General features: G+C 37.1%; 1 protein-coding gene across 6 annotated transcripts in view; it reads left to right on the top strand.

Annotated features, from left to right (window-relative positions):
- RALGAPA1 (Ral GTPase activating protein catalytic subunit alpha 1) overlaps nucleotides 1–23,854 on the top strand; it is a 223,684-nt gene that overhangs the window by 60,976 nt on the left and 138,854 nt on the right. For 5 of the 6 annotated variants that reach the window (XM_061394116.1, XM_061394112.1, XM_061394115.1 and 2 more), the window contains exons 8-10: nucleotides 1,325–1,463; nucleotides 2,485–2,693; nucleotides 13,755–13,994. In XM_061394116.1, coding sequence (XP_061250100.1) covers nucleotides 1,325–1,463; nucleotides 2,485–2,693; nucleotides 13,755–13,994 — 588 coding nt within the window. Of the gene's footprint in view, nucleotides 1–1,324; nucleotides 1,464–2,484; nucleotides 2,694–13,754; nucleotides 13,995–14,600; nucleotides 14,657–23,854 lie in introns of those variants that run through there. The other variant, XM_061394114.1, reaches the window with a different exon arrangement.

Below are 23,854 nucleotides of genomic sequence, written 5' to 3'. Positions count from 1 at the left end.
CCCAGGCTACTGTTGATCTGATTTACTTTCACCGTAGTTTGCATCTTCTGTATTTTCATATAAATGGCATCATATTGTACCTCTATTTTTCTTCTATTTTTGGTCTGGCTTTTTTTTTTTTTTAACCAACATAATAATTTAAAAAATATTTATTATTGTATGTATCTACAGTTTGGTTCTTTTTATTGCTGAGTAACTTTTCAGTGTATGGATATGCTATGATTTGTTATCTAGTCATCTACTGATGGTATGGTGAATTGTTTCTAGTTTTGGGTTATTACAGATAAAACTACTATGATTATTGGTAAATAAGTCTTTGTGTGAATACAGACTTCTTTTCCCTTGGGCAAATACCTAGTAGTGGAATAGCTAGATTGTATGGTAGGGTGTATATTGACTCTTTTCCAAGTGCTTGTACCTTTTTATATTCCACTAGCTATGTTTGAAACTATAAAAGATTGCTTCATATACTCACCATCAGTTGATATGGTCAGTCTATAGTTTTAGTCATTCTAAAGTTAATGTACAGTAGTCTCTCGCTGTGGTCCACTCAGGTCCACTTTATTGTCCCCATATTTAGATATCTTCCTCAGCCTACTGGAGTTTTCACACCCTCTATTTCACAACTCTGCTCCTTCTGGCTTACTCCCCTCTACACTTCGTGGATACTTTGTAAGACTCTGAGTCCCCCCTGAACTACTGCCTCTGTTATACTCCCTCCATGGATGCCTCCTGTGGTCAGGCTCTGATTGCCTGCACTTGACTGACACTCTTTCATACCTTCCACTCTTCCCTCTCACATATGCCTGTTTTGTTTGACTTTTAGGTTGAATTATTCAGGAAGGGAGAAAGAGGAAAGAACACTATCATCTTTGTCAGTAGTAGAGCCGAGTTTTAAGTCAACTTTGACAGTTTTCCAGAGCACATTATAAGATTTTTGAAAGATAACATGTATCATTGGCCTCTTATACACAGATATTTTTCAATGAATACGATCTACACTATTACACAAGCCACTGTTGCTTGAATCTATGAATATGGAGGGCTGACCGCAACATGACAGATGAATTTTTAAGTGCACGGAGGATCGGCACTTCAACCCCCAGGTTGTTCAGGGGTCAGCTGTGTATTGTATTTGCATGGCAGAATAAATATTCTATTTATATAAACATATGTACATACACAGATTTAGCTTTTTATCTTTGTGGTCTAAGTTTAGTTTATTGCTTAGGTAGCCTCTTATAAGCTTGTTTTTAACAGCTAGTATTTTTTTTTCCTCTTTTTTTCCCTCCTAGAATGATTCTAATTTTTTGTTTATTTTTAGGTAAAAAGTTTAGAGTGGAAGAACAAAGAAAACCAAGAAAGAGGATTTTCATTTTTGTTTTCACATTTTAAGAAATATTATTTGCCTTATATTTTCCCAAACATCTGTAAGGAGAATAGTTTATATCATCCTGTACTTGGTAAGTAATCTTTGTAATTTTCTGAAATATATAATAGTAAAACATTCATCAATAGATATTTAGCATTTATTATCTGCAGAAAACTTGCCACATTTAATTTGTATTGATTAATTGGAGATAGTATACCATGATTCATACTGAATGTCATACTGAAAGTACAATTTTATTAGTGTAGAATTTTCATTCCGAGTGAAGAGATTTATCAAAAACTTATTTCTGGGTATCACCTCTTGGAGAAGTTAGCCTACCAGGAATATTTGTGATTACAAATTAAACTTAATTCTAATGTTTGGTATCATCTTTAAACTATTTTGTAAAACTTTTTAAAGGTCCTTCAAAGGTTTGGTTTTGTATGTCTTTTTCAAATTCTATATGAATAATTATATTGTCATATATTTTGATCATATCTTGTTCCAGTATTTAGTGACTATGCCAAAATGTCTTTCGGAACCTTGAAGCTATAGCCTCAAGGACAAAGCCTGGGTTAGAAGTAGACCACTGCCATGTATAGAAGCCATTGACAGCCTGTATGTAGAACTGTCTTTTTTGCACAAAGATATTTCTGTTTTAAGTTCTGCCAAGTTTAGACAGCTCACAAGCTTAGGCACAGTCATTAAGGCTGGTAGAAATGACTTAAATTAGAGTAGCAGACCTTTACCATTGAAAACAATATTTGCTTTAAAAATAATTTTTCTATGAAAATTCTCATACTTTGTATGATATCAAAATATGTGTCTCAGACCTAGTTAATTGAAGTGAGCTCTCATTAATTTTAAATGGCTCTGGAAATTTCTTAATATTTTTAATTATTTTTTTAGTGATATTTTTGCACATTTCATGTATCAGCTGTATATGTTTCAGTCTTCTAGATTCCCGTGCTAATATCTAGCAAATTATTTTAAAATGTATTAATTCTATTTCTTAAATCAGGATATTATCACATTTTCTGAAATATTTAAAAACATAGATTTATCTAAGCATAATTCCTTTCCTATTTTGGTTTTTGTTTCAATGTGTGCAGATATCCCACAGATGAGACCAAAGCCACATTATGTCATGATCAAGAAGGATGCTGAAACCAATGAGGCAATCTATTGTACCAAGGAGCCTTTCATTAAGGCTCGTGTTATTGTCATTCGTTGGCTGGTTTCATTCTGGCTGGAGCCAAAGCCGCATACAGGACCTCATATTCCTGGGATGGAAGGTGAAGTCTTGCCCAAAAATATTCAGGTAATACACACCCAGAGCAAACTTGTTAAAGTTAAAAATGGGTTTAGGGATTTGTCCACTGATTTCAGTTCCTTAGATGCAGAACCCATTTAAAACAAATAACAACACTACATTCTCTTTATAAATGTATTTTGTAAATCCAGATTTTAATAAGCATTATAGAAACAATAGTTTTCTTAATGAAAAATGGAATTTGTAAAGTTGTATAGAAGATAATTTCAGTCATATATAAGTCTCAGCTTATTTCTTTATTTCATGTTAATTTTACAGTTGTAAAATTAACAATTGTACAAATAAAAATATTCTGAATTGTGCAAATTCTTGCAGTTGGAAACAACTTGCAGTTAAATGACCTTCATAGTTCTATTTACTTTTTATGTACTTTTTAAATATTTAGTTACTTATTTTGATTGCCCTAAGTCTTAGTTGTAGCACACGGGCTCAGTAGTTGCTCTGTAGCACATGGGATCTTAGTTACCCAACCAAGGACCAAACTCACGTTCCCTGAGTTAGGAGACAGATTCTTAACCACTGAACCACCAGGGAGGAAATCCCATTCATAGAGTACTGTTTTAAAGTCCTGTCACCGTGTCATGTCCCCTTTTTTCAGGAACACCGACTTGCCGGGGACCAGCCCCGGCTGATCCAGGGTATTCGAAGGAGAGACGGCGTAGGCGAGGATCAGGATATAATAGCTTCAATTAGATATTAATTAAAGATATAAAGAGTAATAGAATAAGGATAGCTCAGTAGGAAAATTCAGTGGAGAAAAGAGGCTGAGTAGCTTGGTTTACGCGGGAGACCAATAAAACTTCAAGACAAGAAGTTTGCACCACTTACGTAGGCCGCAGGCGTCCTTCCGTTCTCCCGAAGGAGAGGAGACACTGAGGCCTCCCCGGTCGGATCTTAGAAGCCCAGGCATAATTAGTAAGCATGGTGGGTTCCGCGCTCCAGATGGAGACTCAACCAGAGTGAGAGAGAGAGCGACATGGGGAGACCAGTATTTCGAGAAACTGATCCCAATTCTTTATTTTCCATGGTCTACTTTTATACACTGAGATGTTATGCAAAAGTCACACGGGGTCAGCAGTCCTGACTTTTATCAAAGTCAGGTGCTTCATACAAATGTATACAGAGGTCTTAGGGGTGTTACATCATCTTCTGGCCAGGGGGGCCTGCTGACAATTTACGACCCTCTCCTTGTGACAGTGGTCAGTCAATCAGGACACTTATTTCTCCAGGGCTGATTATTCTCAAAACAGACGCCACCCAAGTAAAGTTACATTCCTACAGGGTGAGGGTGTAGTGGGTTTTAGTTAAGGAAAGAATTTACTTAGCCTAAGGTCTAACGTGATTAATATCAAAGGTTAATACTTATTTCTTCTATATATTCATTAATGTGTGTAAGGGCAGGGGATGTGGAGACTTAGCAACAAACATTGGCTCAACAAATGAAAAACCCTTCACCAACACAATTTCTAATTAGCCCATTATACTTATACTAATAGTTTTCTAACTTTTCTAAGGAACCTGTTTTTAGAAGGTTTAAAGCATCTTGTGCCTCTCACGGTTGGGAGGCTGTGAGCGATCACATGTGGCCGGACAAGCCTGTCAGGCAGGCCAGAGAACCTTCAGAGGAGTTTGTAGGTTAAAACACTCTTATCACGCCCAGGAATTATTATAAACTGGAGCTCTAAGTTAACTCCTTCTCCAAAAGAGGTGGTGGGGGACAGCCCCCGTAAAGTCAGAGGTGTAGGTGAGCACAAAGTAGTAAAGTAGGCAGGCTCTGGTTATGGGGGTAGATGCTCGAGGATTTCCAGGGGGACTCCTGAGGCTCGATCCCGCCTTTGCGTATGTCGAGCCTCCTTCCTCATGACCTTTGCCATGGGCGGAGTACCTCACTCTGGCCCCCAACATCTCCCCCTTTTTATTTCTTAAAACAGCCAGATGCAGCTCAGTCGCGAGCCTCCGAATGCTCTGCCGAAGAATCCTGACAATACAAGGAAGAATGATTATGAGAAGTAGGATTAGAGACTAGGGATATTAGACAGAATATTTTTTCCAGAAATAAAATTAGAGAAGGTGTGAAAAAAGTCATTAGCTGCTCCATTGGCGGTAAAATCCAGTCGAGAGTGTTCCAAGGTCTGTATTTGATTATGAAGTTTCCCTAAGTCCAGGCCAATATCAGAACTGTTACAAACACCTGAGATATGATTTTTAATCTTTTCCCATTCATAATCTGTCTCGTTTACCTTCAAAGATGTCATGCATATCCATCTGTAATCAGCGTGGCACGTCAAAGCCATCTTCACCTTTAAAGCCTGTAACTCAGTCCCAATATGCATAATTGCCTCTTCTAAGGCGTCTACTCTCATCTCTAATTTCCTATCTATAGCTTCCTGTGTTGCTAGAGTTAAAGAAACAATTTTAGACATGGTATCAACATATTGGGCAGTATGCACTTGTTGAGTCAATGATATTGCTGCCGCAGTAACAGAAGTGATTGTTGCTATCAAAGCTGATATTCCTAGGATAAGCAAGACCACAAACCGTCGCGATCGCATTAAATCCTGCAGTTGTTGTAACACAGTAAGACCATAGCTATCATATAGGCACCATAAGATAGGATGGGCATTGTAACACCACAAAGGAGCAAACATTACATTGAGGGTTTAAACAAGATGAAAGCATACATTGTTCACAAGTCACTACGTTAGGTCCACCTGAATAATTCATGCCTACATTAAGTTTGTTGGAGTCATTAGTAAAAAGGAAAACATAAGGCGAGGGTGGACAAGCTAAAACAGAATAAGTAGAATTATTTTCTGGTTGGAGTTCACGCTGCAGCTGCCCTGTCAGTCTCGCCAGGATCTCGATGTTTATCTTGTCTCCCCTGCTGGCCGGCGCCGCGCTGGTCTGGACGGCACTTTGCGTGTGCGCTCTCCTCTCTGGCCCTCACTTGCTGCACAAACTTCTTTGCTCTAGGTTGCGGGGTGCAGTGAGGAGGGTGCGGGGCGAGGCTGGAGGCGCAGAGGCGAGGGCTGCCTGGTGGGCGGGGCGAGCGAGTGCGCGCCGCGAACCTGGCCTGTCTGGAACCCAAATTGGTGAATCTGCGTCCTGTGGAAAAATACAAGCACATCCTCGACCGCTAATTAATAATGGGTCAGGACCCTTTCATTGTCCTGAGAGGAGGTCCTTCCATTTAACTAATGGTTTTACATTTAATTGCTCCAGGCATCAATGACGAAGCATTGCAGTAGTTCCGGCCTAAACGGCATTTAAAATATTTATTACAAAAAGAGCAAGTTGCAAGATTTGATGGGGAGAGCTATACCTAAACTCCCCTTCTTTTAATTTTTGAATTTGAAGCTTTAATATTTGATGTGCTCTTTCCACAATGGCTTGTCCCCGGGGATTATAAGGGATGCCTGTATTGTGTTTAATTTGAAACTGTAAACAAAATTCCTGAAAAGACTTAGAAGTGTAAGCAGGAGCATTGTCAGTTTTCAGAGCTTTTGGTAGGCCCAAATATGAAAAACAAGTAAAGAGATGTTGTATAACATCTTTAACTGCCTCTCCAGTACGAGACGTTGCAATAAGGACATGAGAAAAAGTATCTATAGTTACATGAACAAAGAAAAGTTTTCCAAATGAAGAGATATGAGTTACATCCATTTACCAGAGTATGTTAGGTTTGAGACCATGAGGATTAACTCCCGTAGGTAGACTATATTATAAACAGTGGGGCAATATAAGCAAGAACGCACAATCTCCCTAGCAGTTTCTCTGGGAATTTGGAATTGATATCTTAAGGCAGTAGCATATTGATGATGAAGTGAGTGAGAGGCTCTGGCCTCCTCAATCACAGTAGCCACTGCATTTCTGGTTAACAAGTCAGCCAAGTCATTAAAGGCATTTAAAGGGCCAGGCAATCCGGAATGAGCCCGAATGTGTCCAGTGAAAAATATTTTATTTCTTTTCCAAATTTGTTGCTGTAATTTAGTTAACAAATGAAATATGGTAGTTTTATTTTTAGACAAAAAACGCAGTTTCAATGTGTGGAAACAACCTGACAATATACTGAGAATCAGAATAAAGGTTAAATTCCTCATCTCCAAACACAGCAAAAGCCTCTATGACTGCTGTTATTTCAGCTCTTTGAGCTGAAGTTTCCCGTGTTTCTAAAACCTTTTGGTGATTTTTAGTGACTATGGAGGCTTTATCATTTGCTGACCCGTCAGTAAAAACTATCTGAGCATTTGGAATAGGAGATTGTTTACATCTGACAGGAAAAATAACTGGATGTCTGGATATAAAATTCAGCAAAACATGTGAAGGTAAATGATGCAGAATTTGACCACAATAATTTCCTATGGCAATCTGCCAGTCCTCATCAAACATTAGAAGAGCATCAAGTTGTTCCTTATTATATGGAATTACAATTTCTGATGGCTCTTTACCAAATAATTTAATGCTCTGCTTTTTTCCTTTAATATCAAAGTAGCTATCAATCCCGGATAAGAAGCCGCTACCTTTTTAGCTTGAGCGGGAAGATGGACCCACTCTAGGGGGCCGTTTTGCTATAAAACCAATTTTTGTCTGGCCACCCCAATTACACCTATGGGGGTTTTATGGCAAAGGAATTGTCAAGCAGTTGTCAATTTAATTTTTAAAATTTACATTTTAAATTTTGGGATATGTTAATTTAGGTCTAATGTTTAGTTTAGGTCTGTGTATAAATTTAAATAATAAATGTATAACCTCCTTATCTCATTTTGGTAAACAAATATATCTAAATGCAAAATGTATTTATATATGTATTTATACATGGCAACAAGTATAAACTTATTGACATAATATACTTGAATTAATCTTTATAATTAATGTTAATTAATATATATTACAGCAATACAACACGTACACAGCTAATACCAGCCAACACAAACCAATGTACTGCAATACATGTCACACATATATAATTATACAGTATATAGAACATATATCATCACAGCACATCAATCCATACCAATTAATATCAGCCACACACATTATACTACTGCAATATATATTTGATTATACAGTATATGTATAATATGCATATATACTATACATATTAATTATATACAAATTAATTAAGTATAGATCTATAAATAGAATTAGGTATACCTCTATTATATTTTATTTATACCCATACCTAATTAGGCGAACTGCAATTAGGCAAATATATTTATATTATGTATTTATAATAATATATATAGTATTATTAATTGTACTGCCTGTTGATAACTAAGAAATTGAGAAAATCCTTCTCTGAGTATCTCCTATTTGAGACAGCATGTCCCTCCCCCATAGGGTAAAGGGGAGCGTAGGAACTACGTAGGGTTGGAAAGTTCCACAGGTATCTTCAAACTGCCAATCTAACATTTTTGAACTTTTAACTACTGTGGGGGCTTGAGGGCAAATGAAGCAAAATTTGACCCCTGAAATCTATCAGGGCAACTTGCCAATCATCACTACTTTGTAAAAGACTTGTAGTTGATCCTTATTGAATGGAATTACTATATTTGCTACTTCTTTTCTAAAAAGTTCCACACTTCTTTTTTCCTCCTTTTATAATTAATTGTGCCACCAAACTGGGATAAGATAAAACTATTTTTCTTGGGGTCACTGGTAGATGGAACCAATGGGCCTTTTTGTCACAAGCACCCTGTAGGTGTATGTTTCGTGGCAAAAATAATTTAATCTCATCTTTTGGTAATATTAATCCTAATTAACTGATCATTTAAAGTCTCATACACTTCAACAAGAGCTAACTCTGTCTCATTAGTCAACTTTCTCTTAGAACTGGAATTAGGATCAATTTTTAAGCAATCAAACAAAGGCTTTAAATCTGTAGTAGTCAGTTTTAAATGTAGGCATATCCAATTAATGTCCCCTAATACTTTTTGGAAATCATTTAAAGTTAGTAAACAATCTCTCCACAGCTTCAAAGGGGCATTATCAGTTTTTAAAACTTTTGGCACACCTAAATATGAGAAGCAAGTAAAGAGGTGTTGCACAACATGTTTATAAGCTTCTCCAGTTAGTTTTGTAAACCAAATCTGGTCTATAGCTTTTTAGATGACAAGTAACCATCTAATCTTTACTTGAATACGTCCAACAACAGGAAACTCACTACTCTTCAAGGTTTTAAACTCTCCCTCACCTTTTTTTTTTTTTTTTTATAGCATTCTCACCCCGAATATCACTTTCTCTAATCTCACCAACTCATTTTTAGTAGTATGTGTGGGCCAGGGACTGGGCCAGTCTTTTCCAGCAATGTTAAGAGACGTCTGTTCCTGTGTCTAATAGCCCTGACAGTTTATTTTCTTGAATTAAAAGATCTTTTAAAGGCCTTGGAGCTGTAATTTCCTGCACCCAAAAGGCTAGATCACTAAATCCAAATGTTCTGTGGCTCCTAGCCTGAGAAGTCAAGGTTTTTCTTGTCTGATAATAAGGTAAAAAGCAAAAGCTGTGTTACTCTTTGACCTTTATTAATTTGCACAGTTTTAGTAGGCGGTGAGAACAAAACTTTAATTTCTCAATATAATCAGAATCTACTACACCATGCACCACCGAAATTTTCTTTTTCTTTTTATTTATTTATTTATTCTTTTTCTTTCTTTCTTTCTTTTTTTTTTTAAGAAAGCGAGCTACGCCCTAGCACAAGTCCTACAATGCCCTCAGGTAGGGGGCCAGCCACTCCCATTGGAATCGGAGCAACCGCAAGTCCGGGGTTAAAATTTTTGCTAAATCCCCTTACCGGTCCGCTTTTCTCTTAGCCTGGGTGAGACCCCCTGAGGGGGTTTTCTCCAAGGAGCACGCTCTGCATATTGTGCATGCGTCTGTTTTAAAAGCTCCACTGTTTAAAAAACTTTTTATCTTTTTCAGGCTTAGGCAACACTTTGAGAGGCTTTGGGGGCAAAGTGGGGAACTCTTGGGCCCTGGAAGGCGCAAACGGAGGCGGCGGCTATCGCCCCAAATCAGAAAGTGGTGGATAAGTTTTTTTAAAAGTTTGCGCAGAGGGGGAGGTAGCTCGCCAGGGCATCTGGCCACAGTGTCCTGTAAGTCCTCTCCTCTCTCCTCTGCTGATTTTTTCTTCCTTCTTCTCTTTAAATCTTTCTCAAGTTTTCTTTCCCTCACTCTATCTTTTTTCCTTCCTCTTCTCTTCTCTTTTACTTTCTATCATTTCCTTCTTGTTTCCCTCTTTCATTCTCCCTTCTTCCTTCTTACTACCTTCTCTTTCTTTCGTTTCTTTTCCTTTATCCTCTTTCTCTCTAACTTTTTCTTTCCTCCTCCCTCTCTTTCTCTCTCTCTCTTTTTCTAACTTCCTTTTTTCCTTTTTCTATCTTGCTGCATTCCCTGATTCCTTCCTCCTCCGATCCTCTCTCCTTTTCACTCTTTAGTTCTTTTTCTATCTTTAGATCTTTCTCTATATTCTTTCCTTTTTTCTTTTTCACTTTTTTCTTTTTTCTTTTTATTTTTCTCTCTCTCTTTTTTTTTTTTTTTTGCTTGGGTGAAGCCCCCCTGAGGGGGTTTTTCTGCAAGGAGTAGGCTCTGTATATTGTGTATTTTTTAAAAGCTCCTTTCTTTAAAAATAAAACTTTTTAATCTTTTTCAGCCTTAGGCAATGCTCTGGGAGGCTTTGGATGTAAACTGGGGAATTTTTAGGCCCTGGGAGGTGCAAGCGGAGGTGGAGTAGTCGCCTTAAATCAGAAATTGTTGGATAAATTTTTAAAGGTTTGTGTAGAGGGAGAGGGGGCTCGCCAGGGCGCCCGGCCGCAGCGTCCTGTAAGCCCTCTCACTCCTCGGGAGGTAGAGCACAGTGTCCCTCCTCTTCCTTGTCAATGGCAGAAAATATGATCTGCGCAGAAGGTGGAGACCCACTACCATCCACCGCTATAGCCTCTCCCATAGGTCATCCCACAGCCTCATGATGAGGATCCAGAACATTTTTAATCATATTTATAGGATAAGTGTTTAGTTTTTTTTTTTTCACCTTCACCCAAGTATCTAAATTAACAGTAGCTTCTTTAACAGTTTCAAGATTACTTGTATAAAGAGTTGCCATTCTTAGTTTCAGTGTTATCCATGTCAGAAAGTTAAATATAATAGAAGATAAAGCTTTTAGCTTTCAAAAGATCAGGCTTTTCTTTGGCCTTTTAACTTCAGAAACCATTTTTTCTCTCTAACTCGAACTCTTTAACACTTTCAACACTTCCCACTCCTCTCGCCCTGTCTATCCTACAGGGGGGTCCGCGGCACCCTCGAGTGGGGTCCTAGCCGTCCCGAACATTGGAAGAACAATAGGGCTGATGGCCCAGATTGTTCCGGGGGGAGGAACAGTAGGCTGATGGCTCAAACTGTTCCGAGGGAGGAGCAGTAGGGCTGGTGACCCAAACTGCTCCGTGGGGGAACAAGAGGGCTGCTGACCCAGTTGTTCCGAGAACGGGGAGCAATAGGGCTGATGGCTCTGATTGCTTTGGGGAGCTTACCTTCGAAAGTCCCTGTTCGGGCGCCACCTGCCGGGGACCAGCCCCGGCTGATCCAGGGTATTCGAAGGAGAGACGGCGTAGGCGAGGATCAGGATATAATAGCTTCAATTAGATATTAATTAAAGATATAAAGAGTAATAGAATAAGGATAGCTCAGTAGGAAAATTCAGTGGAGAAAAGAGGCTGAGTAGCTTGGTTTACGCGGGAGACCAATAAAACTTCAAGACAAGAAGTTTGCACCACTTACGTAGGCCGCAGGCGTCCTTCCGTTCTCCCGAAGGAGAGGAGACACTGAGGCCTCCCCGGTCGGATCTTAGAAGCCCAGGCATAATTAGTAAGCATGGTGGGTTCCGCGCTCCAGATGGAGACTCAACCAGAGTGAGAGAGAGAGCGACATGGGGAGACCAGTATTTCGAGAAACTGATCCCAATTCTTTATTTTCCATGGTCTACTTTTATACACTGAGATGTTATGCAAAAGTCACACGGGGTCAGCAGTCCTGACTTTTATCAAAGTCAGGTGCTTCATACAAATGTATACAGAGGTCTTAGGGGTGTTACATCATCTTCTGGCCAGGGGGGCCTGCTGACAATTTACGACCCTCTCCTTGTGACAGTGGTCAGTCAATCAGGACACTTATTTCTCCAGGGCTGATTATTCTCAAAACAGACGCCACCCAAGTAAAGTTACATTCCTACAGGGTGAGGGTGTAGTGGGTTTTAGTTAAGGAAAGAATTTACTTAGCCTAAGGTCTAACGTGATTAATATCAAAGGTTAATACTTATTTCTTCTATATATTCATTAATGTGTGTAAGGGCAGGGGATGTGGAGACTTAGCAACAAACATTGGCTCAACAAATGAAAAACCCTTCACCAACACAATTTCTAATTAGCCCATTATACTTATACTAATAGTTTTCTAACTTTTCTAAGGAACCTGTTTTTAGAAGGTTTAAAGCATCTTGTGCCTCTCACGGTTGGGAGGCTGTGAGCGATCACATGTGGCCGGACAAGCCTGTCAGGCAGGCCAGAGAACCTTCAGAGGAGTTTGTAGGTTAAAACACTCTTATCACGCCCAGGAATTATTATAAACTGGAGCTCTAAGTTAACTCCTTCTCCAAAAGAGGTGGTGGGGGACAGCCCCCGTAAAGTCAGAGGTGTAGGTGAGCACAAAGTAGTAAAGTAGGCAGGCTCTGGTTATGGGGGTAGATGCTCGAGGATTTCCAGGGGGACTCCTGAGGCTCGATCCCGCCTTTGCGTATGTCGAGCCTCCTTCCTCATGACCTTTGCCATGGGCGGAGTACCTCACTCTGGCCCCCAACACCGACTCTAGAAATGTGATGTAAAGTTACACAGCTATGCAGTGGAAGGACTAATATTTAAAATTCTGTATTTTTAATTAAACCATTACCCTCTTTTTTCACTTGCCCCTCCTCTCAATGTGCATTTTTTTTCCTGAAATTGTCTTTATTGCAGTGTTTTTATTTTTCCTTTTCTCATATTTCCTCATTTTAAAAATATTTTATATGTGTGTGCTTTTTATACAACCTCTTTTAAGTACTTTAAAAGTTAAGTGGAGGTATAAAGTATGTTCATTAACATTCAGAAAATTTTACTTATATTCCCTCTAGCCTTTTATTTGTCTATAGCAGATTACGTGATGCGTTTTCCCCAAAACATTATGTTCTAGGTTCTCTATAAAAAGTTTTTGAATGTAGATACTCTCAAGCAGAACTGTTCTTTCGGATCCCAGAATTCAATAAACTAAAAATAAGATTTTTTTTTAGTTGGGAAGGCATATTTGAGATCATTTACATACTTAAAACCCTTTTATTTTATAGATGATAGAACTGAGACCAAAAATTGAATAATGTACCAGAAAGTATATTATCATGTCACTGTATAGTGACGTGTATAGTGCTACCTATCATACCATGGTAGTAATTTCTTTATTACTGCCTTAAGACTTTTGCTTTTTCCCTAAATTTAGCCATCAGCTTCAGTCATGGTAAAAATTGTTAAGTTATTAGAATGCAGAGTTTTCTAATATATATTTTATGTTAGCTTCATTTCTACTTTTTCTGTCATTTTTTTTCTGTTCCTTTGGTTTTTTTAAGAAGTTTTTGCTTGCATAATCTTTGTTTATGATAAAATAGAGATGACTTTACACATTTAAGACAATAAATAATCCAGTTTTAAGGTATTTGTTATTGAAGATCAAGCTCACTCCATTGACATTATTCTTTTACCCAGTCTAATCGTAACTTGTTTGTGCTGCAAACACACTGAAAAACTTAATTGAGTAGATGTTTGGTGAGTATCACTATGTCACTTAGATATTGAGTTATTTCATTGCCATTTAATTATTTAGCATGGATTCTAAATGAAATTAAAATCTATTCCTAGATTTTAAACAATGCTATAAGTTACTTATGGAATGCTTTGAATTTTGTCAGTATTTGCTATTGGAAGACAAAATATTGAGTTAAAGGATCGTGATATTCTCCCCCTTTTGTTTTTATTTTAGAGAGCAGCTGCTAGTTTGGTATCCAGAGAAGAAAACAAAAATGATAATGCTGATAAAACAGATAGAAGTACAGAACCTGAACAGTCTCATTCCAACACAAGCACTCTCACGGAGCGAGAACCTAGCTCTTCTAGTCTCTGTAGTATTGATGAAGAGCATCTCACAGACATTGAAATAGTTCGCCGAGTTTTTTCTTCTAAAAGAAGTAACGTAAACTTTGTCACAGAGATATTTCGTCAGGTAAAATATCTCTCAATATTTTTAATTTGTAATATAAACTTTTGCCTTTAATATTGAATATACTGACTTTTAGCTATTTAGAATTTATTCTTCATGAAAAAAATTTTTTAAGTTCGTATTTAGTTTATTTATAAAACTTACTACATTTAATCCTTGAATGTTTTCAGTTATTTTTTTAGTTTATGATAACTTTGGTTTAATAATTATCCCCCCAATATTTCTTCTGTTACCAGAATAATTTTCTTAGTGACTCACTTTATGGTTTGAAAGTTTTCTTCCTATAATTTATTAATAAGTTATAGTAAAGTTATTTATCTTTCACTCTAAAATTAATAAAAAATGATTTATGAATACAGAGTGTCTTTATCCTCCATGTGGAGGCTCGGTTTTGTCTTCTAAGGCATTCTGAAATTTAATTTGCTTAAGGCATATATTGTTTGGGGAATAAAATAAAGAAGAGGGAAGGGAAAATAATAAAAGCTATTTCACATAAAGATAGTTAAAAATTCCTAAGTGCACATTTTCAGTTACATAGAAATTTTATGGGAAAATAAACCTTTTGAAAACTAATCATTTGCTCTTAATAGCAAAGGTACTTAACTTTTACAGGTAAACATCATTGAGTTTTGTAGCTGAAGGGGATCATTCAAGTCTCACAGCAAGTAAGTGGTAGATCCTGGACTAAAAATCTGTTAGTGCTCTTTATTCTATGCTACACTGTCTTCACATGCCAGGGAGCTCTCCAGGCAAAGCAGATTTTCATCTCCTACATGTTTGTTGATATGTAAAAGAAAGCATGAGGCAGCATTAGCTTTGTCAGTTTAAGGTAAACAAACAAGTTGTAACATTTTGTCCAGCTTTGGCAGTGAGTTGCCAGCTTTAGGGTTTGGGTTGACAGAATATATGACAAGTGCGAAGGGAAAAGTATTTGACAAGTATGAGTGGACTACTTTGCTTATGGGAAAATATAAAGCTTATAGAACTATAAAGGTTTTCTAGTTCTTAAGTCAGTTTGAGTATGTTTGTTTTTGTAGGAATTTGTTCATTACATTTGTTTTTAAATGCGTTCTCTTATCTTTTTAAATCTCTGGAGCATTTATATTCATGTTTTTCCTTGTCATTCCTGTTAGTATTTGTTCCTTGTTTGTTTTTTCTTGATGATTCTTACCAGAGATTTGTCAGTTTTATTAGTCTTTGCAAAGAGTGAACTTTTGGCCTTGTTGATCCTCTGTGTTTTATGTTCATTTTCTCATTTGTTAATTTTGCTCCTTGTTATTTCTTTCTACTTTTCTTGATTTTATTTGATGGTTCTTTTGCTAGCTAATTTAATTAGTCTCACATTTTTTTCATATAAGCATTTTTGAGACTGTTATTTTACCTCTTAATGCTGTTTTGGCTACAGTCTACAAACTTTGTATGTGTATTATTCACTTCTAAATGTTTTATAATTTTCATGTTAATACCTTCTTTGACCTGTGAGTTATTTAGGTGTCCATCTTCCAAACAAATAAGACTTTTCTAGTTTTCTTTTTTCTCACAGATTTCTAATGTGATTCTTTTTGGTCAGAGGATATAATTTGTGTAATTAGCATGTAGTCAGTCCTCATAAATGTCCTATGTGTTTGAAGAGAATGTATTCTTTTCTATGAAGTTCATGATTTTTAAAGTTTATTAAATCAAGCATATTATTGTGTTGGTGAACTTTTCTGTATTCTTACCTAAAATTTTTGGTCAGCTTTACCTCACAGTTATGGAGAAGGGTGTATTAAAATCTTTTGTTCTGATGGTGATTTGCTTATTTTTTTCTTTGTAGTTCCATAAATTTTCCTTTGTATATTTTGAAGCTTTATAATTAAGTACATACATATTTATAATTTTATATCTTCTTGGTGAGTTAAACTTTTTGTTTATGGACCTCTTAATCTGTAGAAATTATGTGTAGTGAAAAAGAAAACTTAATTTGCTTAAAATCTACCTATAGTAGTCTATCTACTTTTAGTACATTAATACCACTTTTTATTAGAATTATCCTCATGTATATTTTTTTAATTATTTAATTTTAAGTTCTTTTTATTACATTTTATATGTCTTTTGTAAATATGATTAGATTTTAAAAAATCTTTGTGTTTTAATGGAATATTTATTATAATTACTGATATGTTTGGATTTATTGGTATGATCTTATTTTGTTCTTTTTATTTTTCTTATGTCTGTATTTTTTATATTCCTCTTATTTTTTACTTTCTTTTTAATTGATGTTTTTTCATTCTATATCCTCCTTCCTATCACTTGGTTTGAAAGTTTTTTCTTTTCCTTTTCCTTTAGTGATAACTATCTAAATTTTAACATACATACTTCACTTTCCAAATGTAAAGTTATTGTTTTTTTACCCTCTTCCTAATCAATACAAGGTTAATAGAACCCTATTATTCGGATTTCTCCCCAAATAATATATTGTTATTAACAAATAATTCAGTTCTATTTTGCATGTTTATATATTTAACTCCAGTATCATTATTATCTGTGTGTTCAGTTGATTTACAGTTATTTTTATTCATCACTTCTTTTGATTATGATTTCTTCCTTTTCAGGTCTTTCATTTAGAATTACTTTTCTCTGCTTGAAACTCATCATTGAGAATTTACTTTCAGTTCAGTTCAGTCGCTCAGTCGTGTCTGACTCTTTGCAACCCCATGAGTCGCAGCACGCCAGGCCTTCCTCTCCAACACCAACTCCCAGAGTTTACCCAAACTCATGTCCATCGAGTCAGTGATGCCATCCAGCCATCTCATCCTCTGTCATCCCCTTCTCTTCCTGCCCCCAATCCCTCCAAACTTCAGGGTCTTTTCCAATGAGTCAACTCTTTGCATGAGGTGGCCAAAGTATTGGAGTTTCAGCTTCAGCATCAGTCCTTCCAGTGAACACCCAGGACTGATCTCCTTTAGGATGGACTGGTTGGATCTTCTTGCAGTCCAAGGGGCTCTTCAAGAGTCTTCTCCAACACCACAGTTCAAAAGCATCAATTCTTCGGCACTCAGCTTTTCTCATAGTCCAACTCTCACATCCATACATGACCCCTGGAAAAACCATAGCCTTGACTAGACGGACCTTTGTTGGCAAAGTAATGTCTCTGCTTTTGAATATGCTATCTAGGTTGGTCATAACTTTCCTTTCAAGGAGTAAGCTTAGTGGATGTCAAACACTTACAAAGTTTTGCTCTGACAATGCCTTTATTTTGCCCACATATTTTTTCCACTGCATATAAAATTCTAGATTGACAGTTATTTTCACCCAGTACATTTCAGGTACTTTCCCACTTTGCTGGTTTACCATGTTACTGTTGACATGTCAGTCAGCAGTTGAACTGTTGATACTTTATAGGTCAGTTGTCTTTCTCTGGCTTTTAATACCTTTTTTTTTTTTTTTTTAACTATTTGACATTTTGTATTTTACTGTGCCATATTTGGGACTTCCCTGATAGCTCTTGCAATGTAGGAGACTCCAGTTCAATTCCTGAATCAGGAAGATCCACTGGAGAATGCATAGGCTACCCACTCCAGTATTCTTGGGCTTCCTATGTGGCTCAGTTGGTAAAGAATCCACCTGCAATGTGGGAGACCTGAGTTTGATCCCTCGGTTGAGAAGAGCCCCTGGAGAAGGGAAAGGCTACCCCCTCCAGTATTCTGGCCTGGAGAATTCCATGCACTGTATAGTCCATGGGGTTGCAAAGAGTTGGACACCACTGAGTGACTTCCACTTTCACTTTTCACTGTTCAGGTCTAGATTTCCTTTTATTCTTCAGGGGATACTTTGGGCATACTGTATTTATGGATTAGTATAATTTTACAGTTCTGGAAAATTTCCAGCCATCATTCTGTCTTAAAATATTGTCTCTGAACTTTTTTTTTTTTTTCCTTTCAAGATATGTGTTAAACCTTCCCACTTAATACATCTACTAATCTCACATATATATATTTTCAATCTCTTTGTCTCTCCATGCTACATTCTGGATACTTTCTTTCTAATTACAACTGTTTCTGGAAGTTGGCCAGTCTGGTCAATTTTAGGTCTCTAGTTCATACCTTACTTTTTATGTATTGATCTGACTTTTTTTTTTTTTTATTATATTTATATTTTATTTTCTATTGACTGATTGATCCTCCTGATATTCCCGAAGTCTTTAAAGGTCTGAGTCTGCCATATTTTGTTTCTGAATGTTCTTCCTCGTGGTGCTATATAGTCTCTTGAAATATTTTGTGATCAGAATTTTGATTCTGAACTTTTGCTACTTACGACTGTTTCTTGGTTTGTTAAAGATTGATTGTTCCAGAGAGGAGGTGCATTTACTGCATATAGATAGATGCAAGGAAACTCTTCAATCTCACATTAAACTGAACTCCTGAAGTTTAAGCCAGGCAGATAATATGAACGTACAAGTGTAAACCTGTATTAAGGCTAGCTTTTGGTTACAGCTTTTGAGGAGATGTCTGTTATCTACTTTGCCTCTATGTATGGGCAGTTTTCCTTGCAGACTTTTAATGGGGTAGACGTTTAATGAGAACAAAGGCTCTGGAATATGCCCTAGATTATAGAACACTTCTTCCCTTCCCAGAATGTTTCTCTTGAGAATTTAGAATTCTTTAAAATCCCTTTCTAAGGTTTGAGTCTGTCCCCTGAACGTCCCTCAGATCTTTAGATAACACTTCATAACCTGTACCAATATAGCAGGTTTGGGGTCATTTTTAGAATGTAGCTTGTCACATTAAAGAGAATGAATTTATCCCGACATGTTTCATAAAGACATAGGTATTTGGAACCTTAAGGTAGACATATTTAATGATCAAAGTCCTGGGAAACAGGGCTTGGGAAAAATAAATATTCAGAAAAAAACTGTAAGTTGCACAATACTGTATAACAAATATAGGCTACTCTAGGAGCCTGGTGGGCTGCAGTCCATGGGGTCGCTGAGGGTCGGACATGACTGAGCGATTTCACTTTCTCTTTTCACTTTCATGCACTGGAGAAGGAAATGGCAACCCACTCCAGTGTTCTTGCCTGGAGAATCCCAGGGACGGGGGAGCCTGGTGGGCTGCCATCTCTGGGGTCGCACAGAGTCGGACACGACTGAAGCGACTTAGCAGCAGCAGTTTTAAGTGATGGGACTGGATGCCATGATCTTTATTTTTTGAATGTTGAGTTTTAAGTCAGCTTTTTCACTCTCCTCTTTCACTTTCATCAAGAGACTCTTATAGGTCCCCTTTACTTTCTACCATAAGGGTAGTGTCATCTGCATATATGAGGTTATTGATGTTTCTCCCAGCAATCTTGATTCCAGCTTATGCTTCATCCAGCGGGGCATTTCACTGATGATATATATTCCTTTGGAATTCCAATTTTGGAAGTTTCCCTATCATTCTTTCTTCCTTGCCCCTATAGATCCATAAAATCCAGAGTAATTGGTTCCACTCAAAATGAAACCACTTTATTGCTACACCTAAAACCTCTCTTGAGTTTGGACTTCATGTAAGTTTTTATTTTCAAATATTTCTCCCTACTTTTTGGCTCATCAGTGCATTTAAGAAGATAAAAATTTTTTTTTAATGTATTACATATTTTTTTCAGTTGTACGATTGCTTACCTAGTATCACAGTCTTGGAAATAGAATTCCCCTTATTGGGTTTTTAATGATACTACTTATATTTTAATTTCTAGAAGTTAATAGTTGGTTGTTTTTAAATATCTGTATAGTGATTTTTTTCCAGTGGCTTATTTGTTCATATTTTCACTTTCTTAATATTAAAACATATTAAAATATTCACATTCCTTATTCCAGTAATTCTAGTAACTTAGGTTTTTGCTGTTCTGGCCTTGTTTGTTGTTTGTTTATTCACCCTCATTTGTTTGTTTGGATTTTTATGTTCAGAGCTTACATTTCTTTGGAATCTTATGAAAATTACTTTAAAACCTGAGTTGAAGCATGTGTTCCTCCAGAAAAGATTTGCACTTGCTTCTCTCAGGTATGCAGGAGTCCTGTCAACCTTGGTTTACTTTACATTACAATTCTTTGCTTATGATTCTTCTCACTTTGCAGCACTCAAAGTTAGGTGATAGCCAGCCTGCGAATATGAGTTTCCAGGGAAGACTGGTATTCCTTACTCGAAGTCAGCAGACAAGTTTCCTCACTGACTCTTCTCTGGAGTCAAGTTTTTTCTTCCTCTCCTAGCTCACCATTATTTTGAGGATGTACCCATGATTGGTTTCACGTTTATATGGTCTCTCCGGTCCACACAGAGGGCATTAAAGCAAAGCTCTGAAGGCTGTCCAAGGCAGCACCCACCTGTTGCATTGCTTACTCGCCCCTCTAGATCAATACTTTCATTTTATTCTAGACTCAGAATACCCTTACAAGCTGAGCCATTCATTTAAAAGGTATATTATACTTTTCATGTGACAACTTTTAGGTGTTCTGTGCAAGTAGATTCTAGGGTATCTTTCTTACAATACTGCTGGGAACTGAAGTTCTCTGAGATGTTATTTTTATTGTAACAGCTGCTTTTTAAAAGTGGTTTTTAAGGCAAAACTTAAATAAAAATAGATTTTAGGATGGTGACTCCAATGAATCATTAATGTTTTGAAAGGAATCAGTTTCTAAGATTAGATTGTAGTAGAAAAGCTATTTTTACTTGCTTAATACTGATGATAAGTTTGCGTAACGGAGAATCTGTGTAATAATTTCTGTTTTAATTTGAAGGCTCATATGTTTCATACTGTGGTATAGACAGAAATATTTCATTAATTATTAGGTATATAGGCATATGATGATTTTTGCCCTTAGCAATCCCAGCTAGAGCACAAGTCCCTCTGTAAGTAAGTTTAGTAGAAATGTCTTATCTTTTCGTCTTTCAAATAATTTCATCCTCATAGCCATTACACTTAACTGTTTCCCTGTCTTCAGCCTTCCTGTCTTTCCTTCCCACCTCCTCTTCTTACCTGGCTACTCAACCTTTAAGATCATAGCTTAAACGTGAGTACACCAGAAAAGTCTTCCATGACCACCCTCACCCATTCACCTGCCCACCCAGAAGCAGGTGTACACACACGTGTACATACACACACACACACACACTCTCAGTAAGGACCTCTCTTTAATGATGTTTTTGAAAACTATACTCACCTTCATAGTATCTCTCCTGAGTTTTAGAAATTTTTTAATGTTTGTTTAATTTTGATCTTTCTTATTACCCTCCATAAATACTTATTCGTCATTGTAGCCATAGTGCCTGGCAAGTGAGTTAGGTACCAAATAAATTTTGGTGAATTTGTTTAGTGAATTATCAAATTTGGTGAATTAATCAAGAAACTCAGTAACTGTTGAGTGCTGGGCACTTTGTTAGTGCTAGCTGTGGGCTAACATGTATTTCTAGAAGCCAAGTCTTGAGACAGTTTGTTACATAGGTGATAATTTTTTTTAGGGCCAGTTTAATGATTGTGAGTTCTAGCTCAGATGAGGGTATCTATAATGTTATGTCTTTAAAAGAAAGGTACAACTGTAAAGCGTAAATGCCCAGATTATTTGAAATGATAAAATTATTTTCCATATCCCTTCAGTTCAGTATAGAATAGGCATAATAACACTATTTTATAAATAAACCCATTCTTTGTGCTGTATGTTGTTAGTACTTGTGAGGAGCCACAGGTACTTTGATGTGAGGTAAATAAAACACATAAAGAGTTTAGCCTTTAAAAGCACCATAGATTTATTTATATGTAATTTAAAAATACATAAATGGGGGGCTGCTGCTGCTGCTAAGTCGCTTCAATCGTGTCCAACTCTGTGCAACCCCAGAGACGGCAGCCCACCAGGCTCCCCTGTCCCTGGGATTCTCCAGGCAAGAACACTGGAGTGGGTTGCCATTTCCTTCTCCAATGCTTGAAAGTGAAAAGTCAAAGTGAAGTCGCTCAGTCGCGTCCGACTCTTAGCGACCCCATGGACTGCAGCCTACCAGGCTCCTCCATCCATGGAATTTTCCAGGCAAGAGTACTGGAGTGGGTTGCCATTGCCTTCTCCATAAATGGGGGGCAGTGGGTGGCAAAGTATAACCTGGGGCTCCTGAGAAATCCCCAGAACCTTTTGAGGTTCATAAGGTCAAAACCTTTTTCACTCTTGCTGTCTCACAAGTGTACAGTGAAATTTTCCCCGGGGTACCTGACATACGATATTGTATCAGATTTAATATGGAAGCAAGCAGATAAGAGAATCCAACTGTCTTCTATTAAGCTAAACATTAACGAGATTTACAAAAAAGTAAATAATTCTACTTTTTATTTGGAAAATGAATTATTCGTGTTAACATACATTAGATTAAGTATTCTGAGACAAAATGTGAACCTCTTTGTCTCTAAGGAGATTTTTCTCTAACCTTTTTGTCTCTAAGGAGACAAAAAATTCCCAGGTCTGCTAAATGCTCACTGTATTAATTAAATTTTAAAGAATGTGTTTGTCACAATCTGGGTTGGTTAATAATGGAAGCCCATTAAAAAAGTAATCAGAGACTAACATGTTTGTTAGCGTTTTTTCACCAAAGAAGAGAGCCTTAGCTACCAGTAAATCAGATCCCATTGGCGAAGCCACTTATTAGAAAACTGTGTACCAGGTTGCCTTAAGCTGATACCATTAAATATTTTACTTATTTTTTATCTCTTGTTTTCATTTTTTTTCTCCCTGTAGTTTTCTGGTTTTATGGTCATAAAATCATAAAAGTGGAGATGACCTCGTAGGTCTACCTGTAGAGAGAAAATTGGCTGAGTATTGATTCACATATTCTTGCCTATAATGACAGATTCCCTTATTATCAATTAATACTTGTATCTGATTGTGAGTGGTACTTCTTTGTAGAAAGATTAAGGTGCCAATATATGGATTTGACTTCCCTGGTGGCTCAGACGGTACAGCGTCTCCCTACAGTGTGGGAGACCTGGGTTCAGTCCGTGGGTCAGGAAGATCTCCTGGAGAAGGAAATGGTAACCTACTCCAGTATTCTTGCCTGGAAAACCCCATGGACAGAGGAGCCTGGTAGGCTATATACAGTCCATGGGGTCGCAAAGAGTCAGACACGACTGAGCAACTTCACTCACTCATATGGATTTGAACGTTCTGGTCTGAGACAGCTATTTTTCATTGTAAATGTATAAAATGACCCTCTAGTTTTTATGCATCAGATTTTTAGCCATGACTAAGATCAGTCTTTCCTCAAGATCCTTTAGTGTGTAGGCAAAATCAGTATGGTGGCCTATAAGGACAAATGTGATATGTATTCACTCTTGTCTTTAATAGATACATCCAGCCACTTGGAATATAGTGTGATAATTTTTGCAATAATGAAAATCGTAGCTCTGGGTCTAACATTTTTAAAATTAATAAGCTTTATTTTTATAGAGCAGTGTTAGGTTCAAGGGCTTCCCTGGTGGCTCAGATGGTAAAGAGTCTGCCTGCAGTGCAGGAGACCTGGGTTCGATCCCTGGATCGGAAAGATCCCCTGGAGAAGGAAATGGCAACCCACTCCAGTATTTTTGTATGGAAAATCCCATGGACCGAGGAGCCTGGTCAGCTACAAGGGTCGGACACGACTGAGTGACTTCTCTCTTTAGGTTCAAAACAAAAATGAGCAGAAAATACAGAGACTTCTCATGCTAATTTTTAAGTAAATTTTTCAGTATTTGAGAATAGAACTTTTAGAGATTGAGCTTTCTTTTTTCTTCTAATATTTTTAAGGAAATCTGAACTGTTGCTTCAGTTGTAAAATAGTCTTAGAGCAGGCAGTGATGTTCAAAATTATGCCATTGACCATTAAACTGTCAGA

Source organism: Bos javanicus, chromosome 21 (assembly GCF_032452875.1).
Source record: "Bos javanicus breed banteng chromosome 21, ARS-OSU_banteng_1.0, whole genome shotgun sequence".
NCBI lineage: Eukaryota > Metazoa > Chordata > Mammalia > Artiodactyla > Bovidae > Bos > Bos javanicus.
The sequence above is the reverse complement of the archived record's forward strand: the minus strand, read 5'-3'. Positions and strand labels throughout refer to the sequence as shown.